The following is a 23,433-nucleotide window of genomic DNA, read 5'->3' as shown; positions in this document are numbered from 1 at the left end:
GTAAGTACTTTATTACTGTATACTTGTTGTAAAATTTTACAAATACAGAATTTGGTGCCTGAAGCTTTTTTTTTTAATTTATACATGTTCAGAGGGGGGATAGGTTTTTTTTTTTTTTTTTAATGTTTGTTCCCTAGGAATCAAACCTATAATATAGGCATTGTGAAATGGAATCCCCATTTGAGCTACTGGAAATCCATTTTATGCTTGTCTTGTAGATAAGTGTTTAGTGTAAGCCACTGCATACAGTATTAGTTATTAATCTTGTCAGCATGTTTAATGTTTTCTGTGCTACATTTCCATCAGAGGAGGAAGGGCCAACAAAGCTGGAGGACATTTTAACATTTGCAACAGGATCAAATGTGGTGCCACCCATTGGTTTTTCTCCTCAGTTCTCTGTGGAATTCCTTCACAATGAAGGAAAATATCCAGTTGCCAACACCTGCATCAATTTCCTTCCACTTCCCATCCACAAAAGTTACGAGGATTTCAAAAACGACATGGACTTTGGAATCCAAAACACTCAAGGTTTTGGAATGGAATAGAAGCTTGCCCTGAAAGCATTAGTTTCTTTTGCTTGTTTTGTTGAAAAGTGTACCGTTTACTCCAGGTAAAGGACATTTGTGTTAAGTTATACCTTGTTAGACAGTGCAATTATTTGACTAAACACTTTAAGACAAAAAGCACAACTTAAATTTGCACTACTATGCACCTGCAACTTTGTAAGTGAAGATGCACAATTTTGTATGTTTTGTTAAAATAAATATTACATGTTCTGAGGCTCTTGACATCTTTATTGTATGGTAAAATAAGCAATTAAATTAATGAACATAATGAACATGACATTTTCCTAGTGTGTTTTGAATATTTTCAGTTCAATTATCACTATTCAATACAGAACATAAAAGAGATAACACTTGACTTTGTTTAAGGTACTTGCAAAAACAAATTTACAATTACTGTCTCGTTTCAAGAAAATTTACAAGAGCCAAGAAAATGTCAATTCTGTGATTACCATCATCTTGTAAAGGATCAAACATCTGGTGGATTTCATTGAGGGTAGAGTTGTTCACATGAAAAGTGGTTTCAGGAATTGAAACTTGGTTGCTGAGCACATCTTCTGCCAAGGGTCCAGTATCAACATTAATTGAAGAGTCATTTGTGTCAAATACACTTTTCACTGCCACGTTATTCTGTCCAACACGACAAATCACTCCTCTGTGCCAATCTACAATTACATTAATTTTGTAATTTAATAACAGAAATTTCATTTCACGTAACTATTTACTCCTCAACCCTGTATACATTTTGTTCTAAAATAGATATTGATAAAATTCTTGAAATAATTAAATGTTGTTTAATTAGTTTTGTTCCAATGTAATTTTCATTTCAAAGTAATCACACAAACACAAAGTTGTTGTAAATCCAGTTATCATTTAGTCCAATGCAAAAAATTACTGAGCAACACTGTTGCATCTAATTCTCAATAGCTCCTCAAATGTTTTTTCATTGAGTCTGTACCGTTCTGGTCTGTATATCTTTCATGCAACACTAAAGATTATCTCAACAGGTGCAGAGTGAAGTTGTAAGGGACTTCTGAAACTTAAAAAGTCCAGTGTTGCCCATTAAATTGTGCTTTCAAACAAATGTCCACCTCAAATTGTTTAGCAACCATTTTAAATACTTGGTTAAAGTAAAGCATTCTGGGAAATGGAGTCATATTCCGTCATGTTCCACAAAATTACAATTACAATAAATCAAACTAAATTATTTGTTCTGTGACTAGAGCTTTTAAAATTCATTGCTGGGGGAAAACATATCCTTTTAATGTAATCTGTACAAGTAGTTCAAACTAATATCATTTATAATGCAATCATATCTGACATATACTGTAAAGCTTCATTGTTAAACACTTCACTTAAAATATGTATATGAATTTCTTTGAATTTTTATTGAATTGCAATTCTGCTTCCTTTAATTCAAGTTCGAATTGTAATTCTAGATCCTGTTTTTGACATCAATTCAAATTCAAGAATTGAATTGGAATTAAGGAGTCATTCTCAATTCAATTCTGAATTGTGCACAAGCCTGATAGTTAGGTTATTTTAAATCATTGTTTTTTTTTTAATAATTTCTCATTCTTTCAGATCTTTGTTTGTATAATTTATTTTATATCGTTTCATTTTCCATTAAAGGTCTGCTGATCGCCATGTGCTGTACTGTCTGCTGTGCCACAAGCCGCAGGACAGCCTTTCTGCTCACCTGAACCGGGTGTGCATGAAAAATAGCACGCCCGAACAAAGAGAAGCCGAGCTAAAAAAAGCCAAGGTTTCACACAGGGAGTGGGTCCGCCACAACAGATGCTGGGACTACAACCAGCTCTGTGTGATCTTGCCTGACCAACGCTCTCGCATGGCCATGTTAATGGAGCTTCTTCGGTGTGGCTTCTTTGTTAAAAACCAGCCCCAGGAAGTTGAAGATGAAGAAGCTCGCCCTGCTTCTGCTGCTGCTGCTGCTGCTGCTGCTGATCCTCCAGAGTAAGTGCAGTAATCCGAGTACTTATTACATGTTTATTACATGATAATAAAGGATATATTTTATTGTTCTAAATTGAAGAATCTTTCACAACTTGGGTTTTATTCTTCAAAAGTCTCATTTGTTATGTTTAATCCAAACAGAGTTCAGCTGGCTCCTGGGATTGAAGATTGCCAGAAGATTATAACGCTGGCAAAGTCTGACGTCCTCAGGATCCAGAGGGACCTGAACATGGACAAGGAGAGCCCACGGACGGACAAGACCTTGTACCGGTATTTCTGTGAAGCGCTCTTGGTCTTCAAACACATCCAGTGTCCACAAACTATGGAAGCATTTACAGTAAGTTCATATATTTTAATAACTGTCCCAGCTATTTAGAACTGATGAGTTATAAGAAAAAAGGGGGGATCATATTTGCAAAACAAGACCTGTGAAGGATATAACGTTTTTCAAGAAATCAAACAAAAAAAGTAATGGTAATAAACACTCAAAAGAGCATAAACTCTTTTTAAACATGTATTGAAGCATAGACACAAGCATGTGTCTATGAATCATCAGCCAAATAAACTGTCCAAATCAAAACTGTAGGTGAGCAAAGAGGATACTGAGTCAATGTCAATTCCCACAGGATGAGACCAGACTTGGTCATTAGTCTTTAAATGGTCGCATAATGTCTTTCGTTGGATAAGGGCATTTCTGCCTCCAAAGACAGTCAATGAAATTGTTCTTCTGGTAAGTAGTCCAGCAGAATCATAATAGCACAAAAAATCATTTGGGCAGCAAACAATAAGTTTCCCAAGTCAGGATTTTCCACGACAGCAGTGAACAGGTGAAGGTGTGCTGTGGTATAATTCTCCTTCTACTACTTCCCCTTTTGACTCTAAACATGGGGTCCTATTAGTGACACCTAGTGGCTAGGATGAACATATCCCAAGAAAAAGATAGCCTGCCTTGTAATAGGCTGTGACTGTTACAGAGTATATAGTTGTGATATACTGTAATATTTGCACATGTATGCATTAGTAACTACAACATTTTCAATGTTTTCCAGGACGAAGAGTGGGTAAACAGGAAAGAGCTGGGAAACAGGGTTGTGGTGGGTGTACGGGGGGATAGAGCCTCAAGTATGCGAATAGCTCTGAGCAAAGAGGAGGAAGCTGTAAGTTTTAATTTGATGCAAACAGTAGATTTCTTACCACCATTCTTTTACATTTATTAACTTGTTTGTCTTTTTTTGTAGTTCTTGGAGCTTTGTAAAGATCAGGCCTGAGAACCTGCAGCCTCAGAAAGAAACCAACAGTTTTTTGTTTCCTCTGACGGCAACGCAGTTCACAGTGTATCACGGGACATGAACCGCCTCCATGAATTGGAAGTACTGTACATACACAGATTCATGTGCATGTGTGTTAATGGATCCACATTTTGTCAGTCACACCACAATTAACATTTCCTTTTTCATTTTCTTTCTGCAGGTATAAGATCCCAGTGTGTGAGGAGGGCTGTGGAAACAGCTGCCAATAACCTCCCAGCTGAACAAAAGGGGGCCCTTCTTCACTACATGGGCCTCAGCGCTGGTGTTTTCCAGCTCCAGGATGTCTCGGACGCAGCTCTGCTGCTGGAATCATTGGCCAGGTATGTCTCTTCATCCAAACAAGACATAACTCATCACAGCACATATTTTTCAGAGCAGATTAGCAAGTTTTCATTCATATTTTTGTGCATATTATAAACCTTGTATTCCTCACTTACACAGCAGGTCTGCGGACGAGACATCATTGGATACACGTGGTGCAGCTGGAGGACCGCGGAGAGACTTTCTGGCGTTCGTAGACAGATTTCCGGTGTCGCTGGAGGGTGTGCCGCCATCCAAAAAGAAATGGATGGAGTCCGGTTTCCCAGAAGACCGGATCTTCTACGACAAGTGGAGGGCCACCCAGTACGCCCAGCGCGAGAAAAATCTGCTGTGTAAGTCTCTGAATCCATCAATACAGCATTGACACGCATTGACTCAACACAAACTAGGCCATTTATTTACAGTGACAAGTAAAACTAGTAAATTTATTTTGATTCTGCATTTCAGCATACTACAAACTCCGCAAGCCGTCCGCAGCAAAGGTGGCACGATTAATTGCCCAGGAGGGTTGGAAGGTGAACTGCCCGAGGCCGGAGGACATCGTGCACCTATGGAAACCAGCCCCAAATAAAGTTCTGGAAAGTGACGATTTTGTCATTCGGTGTGTGTCCGAGCAGACCTGGACGGGGCTGGCCATAAAGGATTTTGGCGCACTGGAAGGTCTAGGTAAGAAAACATTTCATTTTTCTTGTCAGGGCAGAAAAAAACAATAATTTAAAATGTACATTTCAACAACAATGAATTACATGTAATGTTTTTTCACTAACTAAAAAATTTAATGTTCTCTTTATTATAGGGGTCGTCGCAACCCGACACTTTTCCAAAGACGATATCCTTTGTGACTACCATGGCAAGGTAGTCACAACTGCGGAAGGGAGGGCCAATGTGGAGAGCCAGCACAATGAGCCTGGATATGTGTATTTATTTAAATCCGATGGAAAAGAACTATGCATAGATGCACAGACCTCCACCTGCTCGTGCCACCCTCACACAAAAACTTTTGGAAGAATGATCAACCATTCTCGGAAGAACCCTAACCTCAAGCCATTCCACTGCAAAATGAATGTACATGGGCAGGACCAGGATGTCATCCTGTTCAAGGCTAACAGGGACATTAGTGTGGGGACTCAAATCAAATATGATTATTGAGTCAGGAGACATTCCTTCAAAGGAGAGGCCCTGGCCTTTGAATGGCTGGACGAATAGGCCATTCCAAATAGTGTTTTTTTTTTAACCTTTTTTTTATTACTCATTTAATAATTTATTCTTTACTTGTTTAAGTTTTTTCATCTTTATGTTGATTGTAAATAGTTTTGTACAGTTGTATTTTCTTCTAATTCATAATAAAATTGTTGTCATGAAAAAAAAGTTGCAAAAGTTGTCAAGTTTAATCATTACATTATATGCTTTTATTGGGTAAGACCTAATCCAAACCACACAGTAATTGCAATATAAACACACTGATGTGCATTACAGCTAATAATTATGAATCATTATTGTTGAAATGAACAGTATACAGACTGCTCACTGTCAGATAAGTACATATGCACCATATCTGTCCCAGTCTAATAGGTTGCTTATGGACTTAATAATTTAAGATTATGTGTGCTTACTACATAGATGGAGACAATGTATGCCTGAATGTAATTTTGAAGTAAGTCATGCATGTACTTAATTCAAAATATACTAGAGATCTGAATGTAATTTTGAAATAAGTAACTATGCAATGCTTGGAAAATCACTGCATTAAACAGCGTCTTACTTCAAAATATACTAGGGGTGTGAATGTAATTTTGAATTAACTGTATAGTGGTTTCAAGTTACATTCTAATTGACATAGCTTCTGCAAGCACCTCCTTCATGCACTCACTACTGAGTTCAGCATCGGTTGAAGCAGACGTCATTGTGATTTTGCTCTACAGGATTTTGTACACTTTTTAATCAGAAAAAGATTTATTCAAGTTTCTTTAAGATTTTGTCCCGTTTTAAAAAATGCCTGTGTCATCTTGCCCGCTGTGTAGTAGAATGTATGCTCGGATGAGCCAGCATCTGGTGGTTTTCCACAAGATTCAGAACAAGAAGGAGAGAAAGCTCCTTCTGTCACTGGAGTCCGGGAGGGTTAACATCCAGAGTTGCCTTTGCCCAGTTGCTGGCTGTGGCAAGGCAACAACCCGGATAGACCGGCACATGAAGATGCATACTGAGCTGTCCAGTGCTGAAAAAGAGACCGCAGTCTGGACGTGCAAGAGGAAGAAGGTGATTGGACAGCTTGCAGCACTTAGGGCAACTAACCCGGAGCTGACACTGGTGAGTACCCTGGATTTAGAACTGGACTTGGGGGTGTTACAGTTTTGTGTTTCTGAGTTCTGTTTTTGAATCTGTCTGAGTGTTTTTTTGTTACTGATCACATGTCTTCCTTTGTTCTGTTTTCCCACCACTCCTTGGTTTCCACAGCAACTGTCATTTAGTTCATCTGTCACACCTGGTTCCTCGTTAGGGCTTAAATACAAGGGAGAACAGATCAGGAAAACAAGACACAGCTGACAGCTGAGTGTTTCAGTCTTCAGTGTCGGTTCTACGTTTAAGTAAGGTGTTTTGTGTGAGTGTTCCTGCCTGTCTGTAACTGAGAGTTTTTTGAAGTAAATTGTTTGCATTGAAGCCTTTTGACTTTGAGTTTCCTTCCACCTGCACAACACCCGTAACAGAAGAACCGACCCAAAAGACCGTCGATCATGGATCCAGCGGTACAGATCCTCCTTTTCTCCCAGGAAGATCAGTCCCTCGAGGCCCACACACAGAGGTATTTGGACTTACGACCTTATGTTCATTATGATGACATCAGCCTCTGTGTGTTCTTCCGGGCAGGTCTCAACGCTGAGACCAAAGCACGCCTGCCCGGTGATGGGCCTCGGGGGAACTTCGTTGAGTTTGTGGATTGGGTGCTGTGGCATAATGGGTGTTCCTTCACCGTGGGCCCGCCAGAGCCAGTCGCCTGCCCGCCAGAGCCAGAGCCAGTCGCCTGCCCGCCAGAGCCAGAGCCAGAGCCAGTCGCCTGCCCGCCAGAACTAGAGCCAGTTGCCCGCCTGCTAGAGTCTGTGAACGTCGAGATAGTGCCTTCATCTCCGCTGGTTCCGTCCAGCACAGAGCCTTCTTCTCCGCTGGTCCCGTCCAGCACAGAGTCTTCACAGCTGGTCCCGTCCAGCACAGAGACTTCTTCTCCGCTGGTCCCATCCAGCACAGAGCCTTTCTCCCCGCTGGTCCCGTCCAGCACAGAGCCTTCTTCTCCGCTGGTCCCATCCAGCACAGAGCCTTTCTCCCCGCTGGTCCCGTCCAGCACAGAGCCTTCTTCTCCGCTGGTCCCGTCAAGCACAGAGCCTTCTTCTCCGCTGGTCCCGTCCAGCACAGAGACTTCTTCTCCGCTGGTCCCGTCCAGCACAGAGACTTCTTCTCCGCTGGTCCCGTCCAGCACAGAGACTTCTTCTCCGCTGGTCCCGTCCATCACAGAGCCTTCTTCACCGCTGGTCCCGTCCAGCACAGAGCCTTCTTCACTGCTGGTCCTGCCCAGCACAAAGCCTTCACCGCTGGTCCTGCCCAGCACAAAGCCTTCATCGCTGGATCTGCCCAGCACCGAGCCCTCATCGCTGGATCTGCCCAGCACAGAGCCCTCATCGCTCCCCAGCCCAGTATTCTCCAAGTGGCTGTTCCCACCCAGCCTCCCTCTCCCACCCAGCCTCCCTCTCCCACCCAGCCTCCCTCTCCCACCCAGCCTCCCTCTCCCACCTCCTCTGTTTGAGTCATCCTGTTCTCCTGCCCTGCCTCTGCTGAGCCCTGTCGACCCTGCTGCCCATCCACAGCTACCCGCCAGTGTTGCTGTGGAGCCGCCTCCGAGACTCCAGGCCTCAGCATCGCCCTGGTCAGTGGATCCCCTGTCCTCGCCTCTGTCCCTTGAACCTCAGACTCCACCTTGCTCCTCTGACCCTTCAGCTTCTCCTCAGCCCATAGTGCACTCCTCTCCGCCGTGTCCTGTCAGCCCTCTAGCTCCGCTAGGCTCTCTCGTCCTTCCATCGTCGCATTGGTCAGCCGTCACCCTGGCTCCACCACGGGACTCCGAGCTACCGGCTGCGCCTCTGCCCTTCGTCCCTTCAGCTCCACCGGGCTCCGTCTTCCCTCCTGCTCCACTGTCGTCCTCATTCGCACTGGCCTCACTGTGGCCTTCCAGAGCCCCTTCTCCGCCTCGGTCACATGTGCCTTCAGATCCGCCTTGGCCCTGTGGACCTGTGGTGTCGCCTCGGCTCCGGGTCCTTCCGGCTGGATGGGGTATCCTTGAAGCCCCGGATCTGCCGTCTCCGCCGTGGCCACACCCACAGCCTGTTCCGCCATGGCCACCCGAAGGGTCCGCACCGCCATGGCCGCCCGAGGGGTCTTCTCCGCCATGGCCACCTGAAGGGACCGCACCGCCATGGCCACCCGAGGGGTCGTCTCCGCCATGGCCGCCCGAAGGGTCGTCTCCGCCATGGCCACACCCACAGCCTGGTCAGCCGTGTCCATGCCCACAGTCTGCTCCGCCGTGGCCACGCCCGCAACCTGCTCCGCCCTGGAGGCTTCCTGCCTTGTCTCCCTTGCCTTGTCTCCCCCGTCAGCCTCCAGGGCAAATTAGCAATCTTAATCAAAGCAATGACACAATGACCGATGCCCTGCGCAACGTGACCCAAAAGTACCGCCGTTTACAGAGGAGGTCAGAATCCAGGGGTGCGGGCCGTTTGAGCAAATCGACCAGGAGACTGATCTCTTCACTCGGGTCTGGACCTGGAGGTGACCCTTCTGCAGATATGTTCACCGTGCAGCCGTCTAGCGATTTGGAGCCCTCCACAAGCCAGCAGCCACCCAGCTTTGAGGAGCCTGATGAAAGTGATCATGGGTCGACATTGAGTGAGAACACTTGCATTGTTTTAACTTGATGTTTTCTTAAATGTCATTGTCGGTGTGCATTAAACAGTGACTTCAAAATATACTAGATACGCAAATGTATAGTCACTGTAATGCATGCACAATGAGTGTGTACAGAGTTTTGACTGACAATTGGCTCTCCTCACTAGCAAATTTTGAAATAATATACATGTAGTTGCATTGACTTACTTTAAATTATCAGCACACCTCTTCTAGTAAATTTTTAAGTAATTGTACATGCTATAACAGTGTATTACTTGAAATTGTACCTGCAGACCTCCACTGGTAAATTTTGAAGTAATATACATGTAGTTGCATTGACTTACTTTAAATTATTAGCACACCTCTGCTAGGACATTTAATAGTAATTTATTATTAATAAATATTATTTATTATTAAATAGTAATTTTACATGTAATAACAGACTTAAAAATATACTGAGACGTGAATTTATACTAAGTCACTATGTAATGCATGCGCAATGGCCATGTATAGTGTGTTGACTGACAATTGGCTCTCCTCATTATTCTTTATTCTGCACAGAAAACATCATGGAGGAGTACAAAATGAACCAGCTAGGTCCTGACCCATCTTCAAAACACAGAGACAACGTCAATGCAAAAATGTTTCGGATAAAAAAGTTTCTCACCTACATGGCTCAGGGAAAAGCTAAACTGAGCACCCTGCTGTTTTTAAACGAAACAAGCAAGATTCATGCGTAAGTAATTTTCTTATTATATGTACCTCTTTTAATAATGTTTAAAAAAAATATTCAGTTTGTTTGTTTTTTATAATTTGTTTGTTTGTGTGCAGGTGGGTCAAGTCCTTGCGTCATGAACATATGAAGGAAACCACCAATGATTACTATGTTCAGAATGTTTCCGATTTTATTACCTTCATCTCACAAACTCCACCACCTTTCTGTCGGCTTTCCAAAACTGTCCTGAATGGGCTTCAGCGGGAGATGCAGACGGTCAAGAAGTCTATGAAGAGGAGAGTGGCAATGCACAGGACATCGGTGAAGACCGAAAAACAAAATAGGGTATTGAGCAAAGGCACTATCCTGAAGTGCCTGAGCCAGGCCAAGCAGGCCATACCCAATATTCTGAGTAAGTTTTTCCCCCCATTTTAACTCATTGTACTGACATATTGTAAAATGCAGAAGATATGTGTGACATGAACTGACATTTTAACTGAGATTGTGCTCTGTGTTGTTTATAGCCCTCCTGGAAAGTGATGTGATTATTCCATAATTCCTATTCCTACCTGCAGTTTTAGTTGTGGAAGCTCAAATAATTTCTCCATCTCTCTGAGACTGCTAGTTCTTGTACTGCTTGCTTGATAGAACCAAAACATTGTCGACATGGTTCTGCAGTATTTGGTTAGGTAAGACACCCCCTTTTTGTTCATGCAATCTGACACTGCAAGATTGAGACGATGGGCAACACAATGGACAGTGATAAGTCCAGGGAAATGGTCCTTAAGCCTCTTACTCACTCCAGTTTTCTTGCCTTCAAAGTAAATTCAAAAGTTAAAATTTACAACATTAAATATTATATTCTAAGAGAAGTTAGAACTATCATTTTCAAAGCTTACCAATCATAACAGAAGCACCATCACTGGCAAATGATGCAAGAGTGGCTGTTGGAAGGCATTTTTCTACTGTTATGTTCAGTATGGTTTCTGTTATGGTGGCAGCATCTCCAGCCTTAACCTTTGCCACCTGTAAAACTTTTGATTTTGGCACTATCTGACCAACATCATCTAAACCAAGAAAGCTGAAAAGATTATATGCTTATTAATTAGTGCATAGATTAAAAGTAATGAAAATGTTGCATTTTCTTTGGAAGTTTTGGCTAAAATAAATCCTACTTGATAAGTTGTTTTTCAACGGCGATGTCTGTGGTCTCATCCACCATGAGGCCCCAGGCAGGTGACTTCGAAACTTCTTTCAGTAGCTGTTCATCCATCCACTTCCCTATTATTTGTAACTGCTCATCGATAATGTGGCTGCTAGTATATGTTGTGTTTGAGCTATGCTAAAAGAAGTGCATTAGATTCCTATTAAATCATACAGTTTTGTTTAGTAAAAACAAAAGAAAAATACCTGCAGTCCCTGAAAGTAAGTGCATCCAAGTCTCTTGCTCAGTTGTAGTAATGGTTCGTAACTGGCATGATGGGGCCATTTACGTTTCAAACACTCATACAATATATTAAAGCACCCTTCAAGTGCTTTGTGTTCCATGTCCACTTGTGGTGCAAAGGCCTTTTCTAAAGTTTTCCCTTTTAAAGGTGCCATATGTAAAAATTGAGGTAAAAATATCCCAAAAATGAGCTACACACATCAAAAGAATGAGAAGAAATAAGGGCGATGATGTCATTAAAAAAATGTCAAGTTATAGTGCTGCAGAGATATCAACCTTAATTAGCATTAGCATTACTAGCCACGGCCCGACAGGTGTCGTAATACCAGTTTCGGCCATGGGAAGCGGTATACGGGCAACATAACCACCAGCCAAACATGCAATACACGAATAACTCGCACGGCTTGTGGGCGTACTTGAACCTGATGTGGAAAGTACAGCCCACTACTACATTTCAGTTCAGGGAAGAGAGCGGAAGGATGGCTGAAGCCCTTGGCAAAAGACCCCTACCACCACCCGCTGCAGGGAAAAAACCGCGCTCTGAAGCACAAATAAAATCTCAAAAGGCTATCCGCCACACTGGCGGGTGAACGATCATACCAAAATATGACATTTTAAGCGCGCACGCGCTCTTCTGCCTCTAAGAACTAGCAGAGAGAGAGAGCGAGCCCCGGCCGCGCGCGCGCGCACTCACTCACTATATTCAGAGCGGTCAAGTTTCCCCGTACTTTTTGACAAGCGTCCTTGACAGGGCGGCCAGAGCTTCTTTGCAGCTCAAGTCGGCGGCGGTGTATACAGTTTTAGTAACGCTCTATCTGTTGACCGCGCTGAGGAAAAAGCTCCCGCCACTGGAAGAAGCTGTCGCCGCCCATTTGTGTCCTCCTGCGCACCCATCAAAGCCGTGCAGAACGTCTTCAGCACTCACGTATCGCGCATACTCCGCCGCTGGCCAGGCTGCTTCTGCTTTACACACCCTGGACGCACGAAACGTAACGGAAAACATTGCAAGGTGTAATGAGACCGAATGTTTTTTGGTGACTAATGATAACTTAGCTAGAAGTGGTATTGCTAATGAAAATCAAACTTGATATATGCTGCTAAATTAGCTTCAGGCGGGCAGCGTAACACTCTAAATAGATGTTGTCCCTATTTTAACTTGTATATGTGCAGCTAAGAAGGTAGGGGCGGAGCATAGACCAATTCACTTTCTGGAGGTATACTGCCCCCATCTGGTATGGAATGTGGAGTATGACTTGATTTTTTTTTGCCAGACATGACACATGGCACCTTTAAAAGAAAAATATATATATAGATAAGATCTAAAAGACAGAGATAGAAAGGCAATGTAGTTGTAAAATAACTTGTTGCAATATTTTAATAAAATTAATGAAAATTTCATTTACATTAAAAGCCAAACAATACCTTTTTTTAGGAGCTCTTCTTTCTTTGTTGCTTCCATGTGAATTCCTGATGCAGTGTGGCTGGTCAGTGTATCTAGTCTGTAGCAAGTACTGGGTTGTTTTACCCATACACCTGTCTTGTTGTGTTTGTGTCAAAGGATGTGTCAAAACCACTGTGTCAAAGGATGTGTCAAAACCACTGGTACGATGTTTACTATAGTTTAAAATAAAAAAATTAAAAAAAAAAGTTTAAATTTCACTTACAGCAAAACCTACAATCAAAGGCTTTCATGAGATTTCATATTATGTATGATCTCTTACCTTGATGTTTGTTTCTTTTGTTCTTCGTTGTTAATATTTGGTTGTTCATTCTTTTTATTTTATTTTTTTGGGGGGCCATCATTTTCTTCCAGACTGTGGCTGAGAATTATTCAATTTTAAACCTCTTCCAAATTATAGATATTTATATATGCAATTATTAGACACAGATATTACCTGTCACTCTCACTGTCATCCTTTCTTGCCCTCTTTGCAAAAAAAGCTGTGATTTTTGCATGACTGGCTTTCATTGTTTTGAAAGATAAAATCCTTTTTTGATAGACCTGATAATTATTTTAGTATAATCATATAAATTAAAAAGTAACATTAAAAACGTAGCGTTAAGATGTGTAATAGTGCAATTTTTTACCATATAAAATTAGCAGCTAGCTAGCAACAGCTTGATTTGTGCTTTGATCTAGTTTCATCTCACTCCAGTCTAACTTTAAACTAAATGATTTTATAGGTAATTTACTACACATTGTCATAGGCCTATACATACTGTGGATTATTAAGGCTAAATTTTACTAAATACTCTTGCTAAATGAGGTAAGCACACTTACTTTCTCATTTCAGATGTGTATGTTCTTCTAAGTAATGATTTGTTATACACCGTTTCAGACACTGACGGGCAGACCAATTGCTTTAACCATTCATTATAATGAATCGGCTCAAAGGAGTCATTAGGTCGCGAATCGGACTTTAGCGGACGTGTTGTGTGGGAATCCTGGCTGTTAGGACATCACGAAAGATTTGTCAACACACACACAAAAAAACACTTCAAACTGGATAGATTTTTTTTTTGCGTTTTTTTTTAAGTTATGTCAGCTGCATGTGCGGAATGCTTGTCACAAGTTGTAAGAGAAGATAAGGCAACTTTTTTTTGACTGCAATTCACACCCAGCGCTAATTCAGCAAAATTATTCTCCGAATGGACCACGTGAAACATGGATTCGGTTTTCCGACCTTTAGGATCAGTTGATTTTGATGCGAGGGAGAGAGCAAATACAGAACTGAAGACGGAGAGTGCGCGCGCGGGGGTGGGGCGCTGTGATCGTTCTCTCCGTCACTCCGTCAGTAGCCTGCTTCACTCACAAAACCCAATCACAGATCAAATAAGGCTTTGGCGGGACGAAAAATCGTTTTGGCAGCCGCCAAAAAATTTTCAATGTAGGAAAAACCCTGATTGTGCTCTGTGTTGTTTATAGCCCTCCTGGAAAGTGATGTGGCCACCACAGCCCTTCAGTGTGAATTTTATGGCCACATGTCTGCATACCTGGCAGTCCTCTACGGGCACAGAGGCGGTGTATTTCAGAACATGACAATCAAGGAGTTCGAAGAGGCCCAGGAATCCCCATCGGACAATGTTTTCTGTATCAACGTGAGCGGATTACTTCCTTTTTATGCACCAGGAGACCTTAATTTATTTGATCTCTGTTCTGATTTGCCCTGTTTTTTTTAGTTTTTTTTTGTGTCAACAGATAAAGTTTCACAAAACAAACCAGATGTTCGGACCTGCACAGATTGCTGTAATGACTGAGAGTATGGATGGATGCAGCGATTCCTAAAAATCAGGAGAAGGCTTCCGGGTGGCAGCACTGCAAAATATTTCTTTTTCACCTCCACATCAAACATATGTAAAAAGCTGATTACATACTTTCGCAGCTCTTGGAAGGCGATGGGCCTACCTGGCAGCCCAGAGACATCATTTCAGAGACATTTAGTTAGGTGTTGTATCCTCAAACTGTTTTTGTTATCTCCTCCTTTCTCTTTATTTCTAGGCCAAATTCACTCATTCTGAGTCAGAAAGACTGAAGATATCGAAATTTATGTGGCATGATGTTCAGACGGCGGACAGGTTTTATGTAACTAACCTGTCCGCCAAGCAGGCAGTTGAACACAGAAGACTTTTTGAGGCTGCTTTGGAAGGCAAGGACAACAGTGCTGCGGGGTTAAAGCAAGTACGCCGTGGCGTAACGGACGAACCTAGGAAGAGGGTGAAGAAGGCATCAGAAGAAGCCTCAGAAGAAGCCTCGGGGGACACATCAGCCACTCCTGAGAGTCCCGAGACCAGCCAGGTAAATATATATCCTGTAAACATACTGAGTCTATAATACTGTATTTATTGGCACAATGATGATCAATCCTTCACCATGTATTTTCTTTGGAAGGGTGAAGAGGACCTATCAAAAGGTGACGCACCAGGGCAGAGTGGAGAAGGCTCAGCGGAGGAAGACCAGTCCCCCTCTCCAAAGAAAACCCCAATTGTTTTGGTTACACCTTTACAGTTGTAACGTAAACGCATTAGCTCAAATGATATACAGGGAATTTTAATAATTAATCAGGAATATGATTCATATATATTGCATTTTACAGTTACATTAACCTGTTAACCGTTGCCAGTGCGCGGGCGCACTGAAGCGGTTTTTTATATATATATAGTTCAAAGTTACTATCAGATTTAATGTTATACCTTGACAAACTATACATCATTAAAAAGATATAATACTCAAGTTTCAGTATTTGACCAATATTGTATTCTGAGAAACTTATAGCGACAGTTATTTCTTAATTTGTGTCAGGAGTTATGAAATGAAAAATTGAGTCGATACCTTTGATATGAATTATGCCCGTTAGCCGCTTTCATTCATAAAAAAACTCCCGTGCTGTCGTCATGACAGCGATACACAAAACAACGTCCCTCAGGGCTTTATCTAAAAATGTGCATATTTGGAGAAATATTGATATATTCTTATAGGTTTACATCAGATTTCTATAGACAGGAATAATATTTATTGAATTTATACCCAAATGCGTCGATGTAATCATTATGAGCGATTGGATACTCTGATACTATGTTTTCAATTCATACCAATAGCCTGAGGGCGCTATTATGCACAATAATAGTCCATATATGGAACATGAAGAAGAGCCATAATCATGTGACATTCCAGGACGTCACTGATACACACAAAGCTACAGATATCGCGCTGTTAAATGCAGATAAAGATGTGTTGAAGACAATAAACATGATTGCAATGATATTTGAGTTACCTGTGTTTTTCAAGCTATGCCAGATATTTTCATAATAATAGATTATATTTATAATGTAATGCTAATCTATATAGACTGTCATTGTGCAGAATACCATACAATAGTATATTTTCTTTCAGATTTTTTTATCTGAAGCCAAATTAGATCACAGAAGATTATTTAAAATACTCGTCTTGCGTTATAAAGTAAGTTTGAAGCACAAACATGGTTTTATTCTCATAAATTGTCGTGTATTGATGGTGTGCTAAGCTAACATGCTAGCTAGCCTTAGGTGCACCTGCAGCCTAGAAGTTATACTTTTATGATGTTTTGAATGCTTTCTGAAATGTTTCTTTATTCAAGAAATGCATTTGATACAGTTTAAAATGTGAGGTGAACTTTGAGAAAAGAAATTAGGGACTGAAACCCTATGAATAGCGTGTGAATAGCCAGTCGTTAGTAACAATAATGCAGACAAAAGAAATGCATATTTAGAGCCATAACCAGGCTGGAGAGGTGTGAATGTGTGCAGAGGGAGACAGACTGAATGGGGCTCATTTGCACCACAAAACAATAGAGACAATATACTGGATAGATGCTTAGAAGATGGCAATAAACATCAGAAGCATTTTAGCGTCAAATCAAAGTCATTGACATGGTCTTGAAAAACATGTAACTAAATACAGAGTTTTGGACTTATTATCTTCAGATTTTAAACATAAAATGTTTAGACATGTGGCATTAGCTGTAGTGCATTTCTAGATTGCTACAGTGCCAACTTCAATTTTATTTTCATGAGGATGTTTAATAAAAATTAATTTCTAATAACTTTACATAACTTTGAAGCTATTTTAACAATTTTTGTCATTATGAAAATAATTCTACATTTACAATAAACTGCCAGGTGTCAGCTTTCAAATGAGATCATACTTGTGCTTTTAGTACAAAGGGTTCATGAACTGTATCTGTTTAAGTTTGGGTATGTCATTTCTGGGGATTTTTCAAAAGTGGGCTTGCAGCTTAACAGGTTAAAATGATGAAAAATAGATAAATTGAATATATCAATATACTATTCTTCAGATCAGTTATCCTGAGATCTTTTACTGGAAATTAATGTAATTATCGAACAGTTAATCTTACGGTCTTTGCTGGACAAACAACTATCTAATTAACAAACTAATTAAGATCAAAACATTTCAGGGACCCATAATGTGAGGAATATAGACAGAATCAATCTAGGATATAATGGATTTTTAATCATTAAACTAATAATACATACTACAGTTATACACGGAATATATGTAGCCTATATACAGAAACATTAAAACAACACACATTGTTGACAAAACACATTACAAGAAGATGAATAACGAGTAACGATAGGATGAGAGAGTGAGGATGAGCGAGGGAATGTGAAAGCAAAATGAACGATCAGAGTAAGAGAGAGAGAGAGATCGGAGAGAGAGAATTGAAGAAGAGCCTGGCAACTTATTACAAACAAATAACCCTTTTGAGAGACACCTAGATTCAGCTTCAAAATATCGATCGGGGATCGGTGTGTCCCTTTTAGAGCTGAGCTGCGTGTCATGGTTTCTTCCGGAGTTGTGTAGCGGGAAGATTTGAAGGTTCACTTGAACGTAACGTTACCGAGAAGGATTCAGGCTAAGTTCATTCAGCTCGTGAATGAACAGAGGCGAATAGGAAAACGAAACTAGACTACAGAAAACATCCAAAGAAATAAAAGAGAAGAGAAGCAGGCCGAAGCCGGTCCGGACTTGGGTTTCTAAAGTTTTCGGAGTCGTCGAAGGAGGAAGAAGAGAGGAGAAGAGAGAGAGAAACGGGGAAGTTCCGTCTTTCGAGGGAAACCTGTCCCCGCCCCATTTTGCGTGGAGGACGAATCATCTTAGAGCATTTCGAGCGTAAGGTTTTCCTCTGTCCTGTTAGACACGCCCACTCGAATGAGTCATGAGTGAGATCGAATTTGAGAAGATTTGCTCAAGACATATGAAATGTGTCAAATGAAACAAATTACTGCAATTGGTTATCGAAATTCAACTCCATCAGGTCAAAAGGATCGCACAGCTATCAAAAATAGAATATAGATGTTGTAGCAATGCAAAGATACATTATTATGCATTAGTATAGGCATTTGCAGTTCGATTAATGTTACAATAGGACATATATATATATGCTTTCCTATGGTTTAGAAACATCTTAACACAAAAGGGATATATTTAGTACATTTAAGAGTGACTTCATGGGTAAAAAGTCCTTTTCTGTAGTAGGTTTCTGCGTGTTTGTGCATGATTGTGTGTGTGTGTGTGTGTGTGTGTGTGTGTGTGTGTGTGTGTGTGTGTGTGTGTGTGTGTGTGTGTGTGTCCCGTGGTACGCGTACCACGTGAGGGGTTGGGGGTTTAATTTGAAAATGGCAGTCTCAGAGACAAAGGTAGTATTGTATGCACCTTCACTTATCAGCCTGAGGAGTTGTAAAAAATTGATGAGGGAAGCAATTAGTCCTGGACACTGAATGAAGCCAGTCTTTGTAATTTGCCTTCAGTTCACAAAGAACAAAAGTTAGACACAGGCGAATCCTGATTTTCAAGAACAACTCCCTACTAATTCAGACCATCTGGCCGGATGCCAAGTCAGTGTGGCTACACAGTCAATAAGACGGAAATTAAGACCGCGTCGCATTTCCCCCATAAAGACCGAACAGGTTAAAAAAATGGCCAAGCAGAAGAAAGTCGCAGAGAAGGTGAAGAGGGCCATACAAAAGACGGGGGAAAAAATAAAGAATTTTTGCTCCCCCTTTCCCTTCCCTGCCCCTGATTGACCAGTGTTTAATAAAAATTTTTCATTTTTTCTAAAATCTTTATTTTATTTATATACTATCTATATAATATTTGATTAGTTTGTTTAATAATCTTAATATTAAAGTAATATTATTAAGGTCTTAATAAATAAATAAAAGTAATTATTGTGTGTGATTTGGCTTTATAATAAAACTTGTTTGCTGTGTAAAAATTTTGTCTGTCATTTTTTTCCTTCAATTATTGTTGGTTAAATGCATCATAGTCACTTATCTAGGTCTTTGACATAAATCCCAGGTAACTTATGTGGTGAGGTAACCCAGGTAAGCTTATCTGACAAAACTGTATGATGTACTGTAGGTTTCACACTTTTTTAGTAACACTTTATAATAATTTTAGGGAAGAGGAAGGACAGGCATCATTAATCATATTACTATATTTACATTATTCATCATTAGTTAGGCATTACTAAACAGTTAAACAATCATTCATAAATCAATAATATACATTAATGGGTGATTCTCCAACTTGGAGCACTTTTTGCATGTGATCTTATGTAAAATTCACTCTCTTAAAGGTCCCGTTCTGCGTGATCCCATGTTTCAAACTTTAGTTAGTGTGTAATGTTGCTGTTAGAGCATAAATAATATCTGTAAAATTATAAAGCTCAAAGTTCAATGCCAAGCGAGATATTTTATTTAACAGAAGTTGACTACAAAAAACGGCTCGATTGGACTACACACCTCTACTTCCTTCTTTAGTGATGTCACCAGAACCGTTTCTTGACTAACCTCCGCCCACAGGAATGCTCCCTCAACTCTACTGGCTACTTGCGCACTTCTTATAACTTAGCCTACTGTGTTTACTCAGCTCTTACGGTGATTTTCTGAAGTAAAACTGACGCTTCATCTTTTGTGTGATGTACAATAAACTTTATTAAACTCATCAGTACATGTTTGATCATCATTCAGACAGCAGACTTGTAGGCTATTAATAAATAATGGATACATAGCCTACAAGCAGATGACAAATACGTTATAATAACCGTAATTAAACTACTAAACCATACCTGTTTCATCTCTATACAGCACTCTGACTCTGTAGGCATTATTGTCCGACTCGAAATGAACGCCGTTACTGAGAGTTTCTGATATTATCATCATTCCGTGAGATGAATTTTTCCTGACAGACTGTGCGCGAGCTCTTGAAGCTCCGCCCCCTGTGTCGTCCAGCAGCACCTCATTTGCATTTAAAGGGCACACACTGAAACAGCTCGTTTTTCTGAGCCCCAAAAAATGTCAATTTAAACATGCTGTAAAAAATGATCTGTTGGGTATTTTGAGCTCAAACTTCACATACACACTCTGGGGACATCAGAGACTTATTTTACATCTTGTGAAAAGGGGCATATAACGGGACCTTTAATGAGCTTCATACATTCAATAAAGTTGCCTTGATTCTGGCTAGATTCCTGCTCATCATGCCCCCGGAATGGGCTGCCTTGTTTTCCTAAAAAGGTGGTTGCTGCCACAATACGGTGAAGGTACTGGCGCCTCTCTGAGATTTCTGCTGCACTAGCAGTTTTCAGCTGCTCAATTACATCCCCATGAGTTTTTTTGCTTTTAAAACTCTGCCAGCATGTCATGGTGGGAATGTGGAGGGCACTTCTTTCATGCTCCCGGAAGGATTCCTAAGCCCTCTTCCAATCTGAAAACCCAGAGCAACTGAGTGCATCTTTATTAGCCTAAATATTTTGCCTTCCGTACAGGCAACATGAAAAACAAAATGTGCAGTTTCTGGTTACAAAATAAGTCCATAGATCACTAACTGCAGTTAATCCACCTGCTGTCCCTTGCTGTGATGCCTGTCCTTCCTCTTCCCTAGCTGACTCATCTGTGTGACAAAATAGTCCCTCAAACACTGTAAAATCAGAAAACATTAGCTAGCGAGTAGTGATGGGTGGATGAAGCATTATGAAGCTTTGGGGCTTTTTTTTCTATTCGTGCCGAAAAAGAGTGGAAGCTCGGGGGGCTTCAAACTCGGCAAACACAGTGGTATCTGTTGCCATGTAAAACTTAAAACAGCCCTTTTAGACTGGGGCCAAAACACCACAATAACTCGCTGATAATAATTTAAGTCTCGTGTGCAATAAAAGTTCCAAAGAACTGTGTCTTATTATTAAATATGTATACTTTTTGTTCAGAATTGCTGCATTAAATATAGATGATATTGTGCAATACGTTACAGTAATAAAGATGAAAAACTGCACTCTCAAAGTATAATTTCATAGATTTATTGTTACCATGTCCACACAGACGCGTTTCGCCATAAGCCATCATCAGTGTGTACTGTGAAACACCGAAAAGATTGTTTTTTAAAAACATCACAGGTGAACCTCATTCCTCAAATCATCAGCACCGTCAAGTGCATCAAGTTACCAACATTGTGGAAACACAAGGAATAACAAACAAAAACAAAAAAAATGAAAGAGAATTTTTTTCCAGATAAAATAAATAAATAAATATACATATATATATATATATATATACATATATATATATATATATATATATATATATACATACATACATACATACACATATACATATACATATATATACACATATGTATATGTATATATGTGTATGTATGTGTGTGTATATACTGTATATATATATATATATATAGATTTTTTTTTTTTATCTGATAATTTAGTTTTTTTGGTAATTGTTCATAAGAGTCACATGTGAACATTATCTATGGCCTGTTTTGTTGTGTTAGATTATTCCTTGTGTGTCCACAAAATTGATAACTTGATGCATTCACGGATGTTACTCCATGTTGTAGACAACAAATCCGTTTTCTTGCTGCTACAAACAAACGTTTTGTAAGGAAAAGTCTAAATATAAATGAAATTAGTACATAGAATGCATAATATTAAAGCTGAACGAGAAACAGCGAGTGCTCTTTGCCATCGCGGCTATTTAACTGCAGCGAACTGGCAAATGCCGGTTCAACCCGCCCATCCCGAGGGTGGGATCTCACTCACAGAATGTACACACAGTGTTAGCCGTCTTTCTTTGGAAGCTAAGCTAGCAGGCTCTTGTTCTGTGGAGAAAACTGAGTAGTAGGAGAAAGCTGAATAGTAGGGGTTACCATCCTCCTTTTCCCGGACTTGTCCGGCGGGAGAGATCGTTCAAAATGTCCGGGATTCGGCTTTTGCATTCTGCGGTCGCCATTCATTGTTTACATGCACACATTTTGTTTCAATCTGAATTCTGAATTCATTCCGATTGGTGAATCTGAATGTAGTGTTTACATGAACGCTAAACAAGTGATCGGTTGATGTGCGTTTTACCATTGCTAAGAAAATTCCCGCTCCTCTGTGAGAGATAAGAGACCGGCGCGTCTCAGTAATCACACCACCGGCCTCGCGCCGTTCTCCCGCGGCCGTCAGCCTCGTCCTGTTTGCCACAGTAAACATGATGAATGGCGACTGTAGAACGCAAAAGCCGAATCCCGGACATTTTGGGCTATCTCGAAATCACGGGCAAACTCATTACGGAGTCTTAATAGTAGCCTAGCCTTGTTGTTTTCAACTGCGCTCTCTAACCGGTAGGCGTGGCCTCCTAGGGCAGCGAAGCAAGTGCATTCTGGGAGTTGTTCTCTTTCATCCTCATAAGCCAAAAATACATTTTCTGGATTTTCTCAGTCTAGAAAGCTTCAAATTCAAAAATTTCTTCACATTTCTTCTACATAAATGACCTATTTTAAATACACATTCATCTTCCCAGAGGTGAAGTATCCCTTTAAACTGTATCCATTTTATAAACTTCATTTCGATGGTAAATCTTATTATGCTATATTAAAACTAACGTAGTTTTAATCTGATAGGCTGCCTTTTGTTTACAAAAAACATTAACTGGATTTCAGCGAATCAGAAACAAGCAGACGTATACGACATCTCAATTTGAAAAATACGGATATAAAACCCGCAATATTAAAAAACAGCTTCACTTGCGCTCAAGAAGACACCAGCCCGCCAAATTGGCAACACTTCTAAAGAAACATTTAGAAATTGAGAAAAACGCAAACAAAGAGGACGACCCAATAACTGGATGTTTTCATTCAGTTTCGCCGATAAAAACATCTAAAAAAAATAACCAGTATTTTAATTGTACAATACAAACATCGAGACAAGAATACCATCAGGCTGTATTCTTCACGCCAGAAAAAACATAACAGCGTCATCACGGCAGAGAGAAACAAGACCCCGGTCAAACTCAGAAATGCAAGAAAAACAATTGGTAAGTATGTGTATTGTAACTTTACAATAAAAAAATTTAAAATTATTATCCCATTTATCAACATTACACAATATTTTATTCTATGCAAACTATTACAAATGTATTAATTAGTACCAAAACAGTACACATTTTGTTTGTTAACTGAATACTAGAGTTGAGCCGGATACTCAGCTGAAACAAGCACTTTTGTCGAGTATGAGTATTATACGAGTAATACGAGTCAATATCTGTGCTCGGATTTAAAAAAAAAAAAAAAAGTTATGTGGGCGATATATCGATGTAAAGAATATATATATATTATTTTTA

General features: G+C 40.4%; 1 protein-coding gene across 1 annotated transcript; it reads left to right on the top strand.

Annotated features, from left to right (window-relative positions):
• The first annotated feature begins 4,342 nt into the window (after positions 1–4,342).
• On the top strand, positions 4,343–5,371 carry LOC307157914 (histone-lysine N-methyltransferase Set8-like). The gene is made up of 3 exons (XM_079869905.1): positions 4,343–4,500; positions 4,616–4,834; positions 4,965–5,371. Exons 1-3 carry the CDS (start codon positions 4,416–4,418, stop codon positions 5,315–5,317), a joined length of 657 nt encoding a protein of 218 aa, XP_079726031.1. The 5' UTR covers positions 4,343–4,415; the 3' UTR covers positions 5,318–5,371.
• Positions 5,372–23,433: the final 18,062 nt, after the last annotated feature.

This window comes from Squalius cephalus (genome assembly GCF_949319135.1).
Source record: "Squalius cephalus genome assembly, chromosome: 4".
NCBI classification, from domain to species: domain Eukaryota; kingdom Metazoa; phylum Chordata; class Actinopteri; order Cypriniformes; family Leuciscidae; genus Squalius; species Squalius cephalus.
This window is presented reverse-complemented; position numbering and strand designations above follow the sequence as displayed.

Excerpts from the sequence above, each read along its gene's own strand:
- LOC307157914 (XM_079869905.1), top strand. The coding sequence starts at position 4,416 with ATGGAGTCCGGTTTCCCAGAAGACCGGATCTTCTACGACAAGTGGAGG. Across the intron at positions 4,501-4,615 it reads GCGCGAGAAAAATCTGCTGT|CATACTACAAACTCCGCAAG; the intron begins GTAAGTCTCTGA and ends TCTGCATTTCAG. Across the intron at positions 4,835-4,964 it reads TGGCGCACTGGAAGGTCTAG|GGGTCGTCGCAACCCGACAC; the intron begins GTAAGAAAACAT and ends TCTTTATTATAG.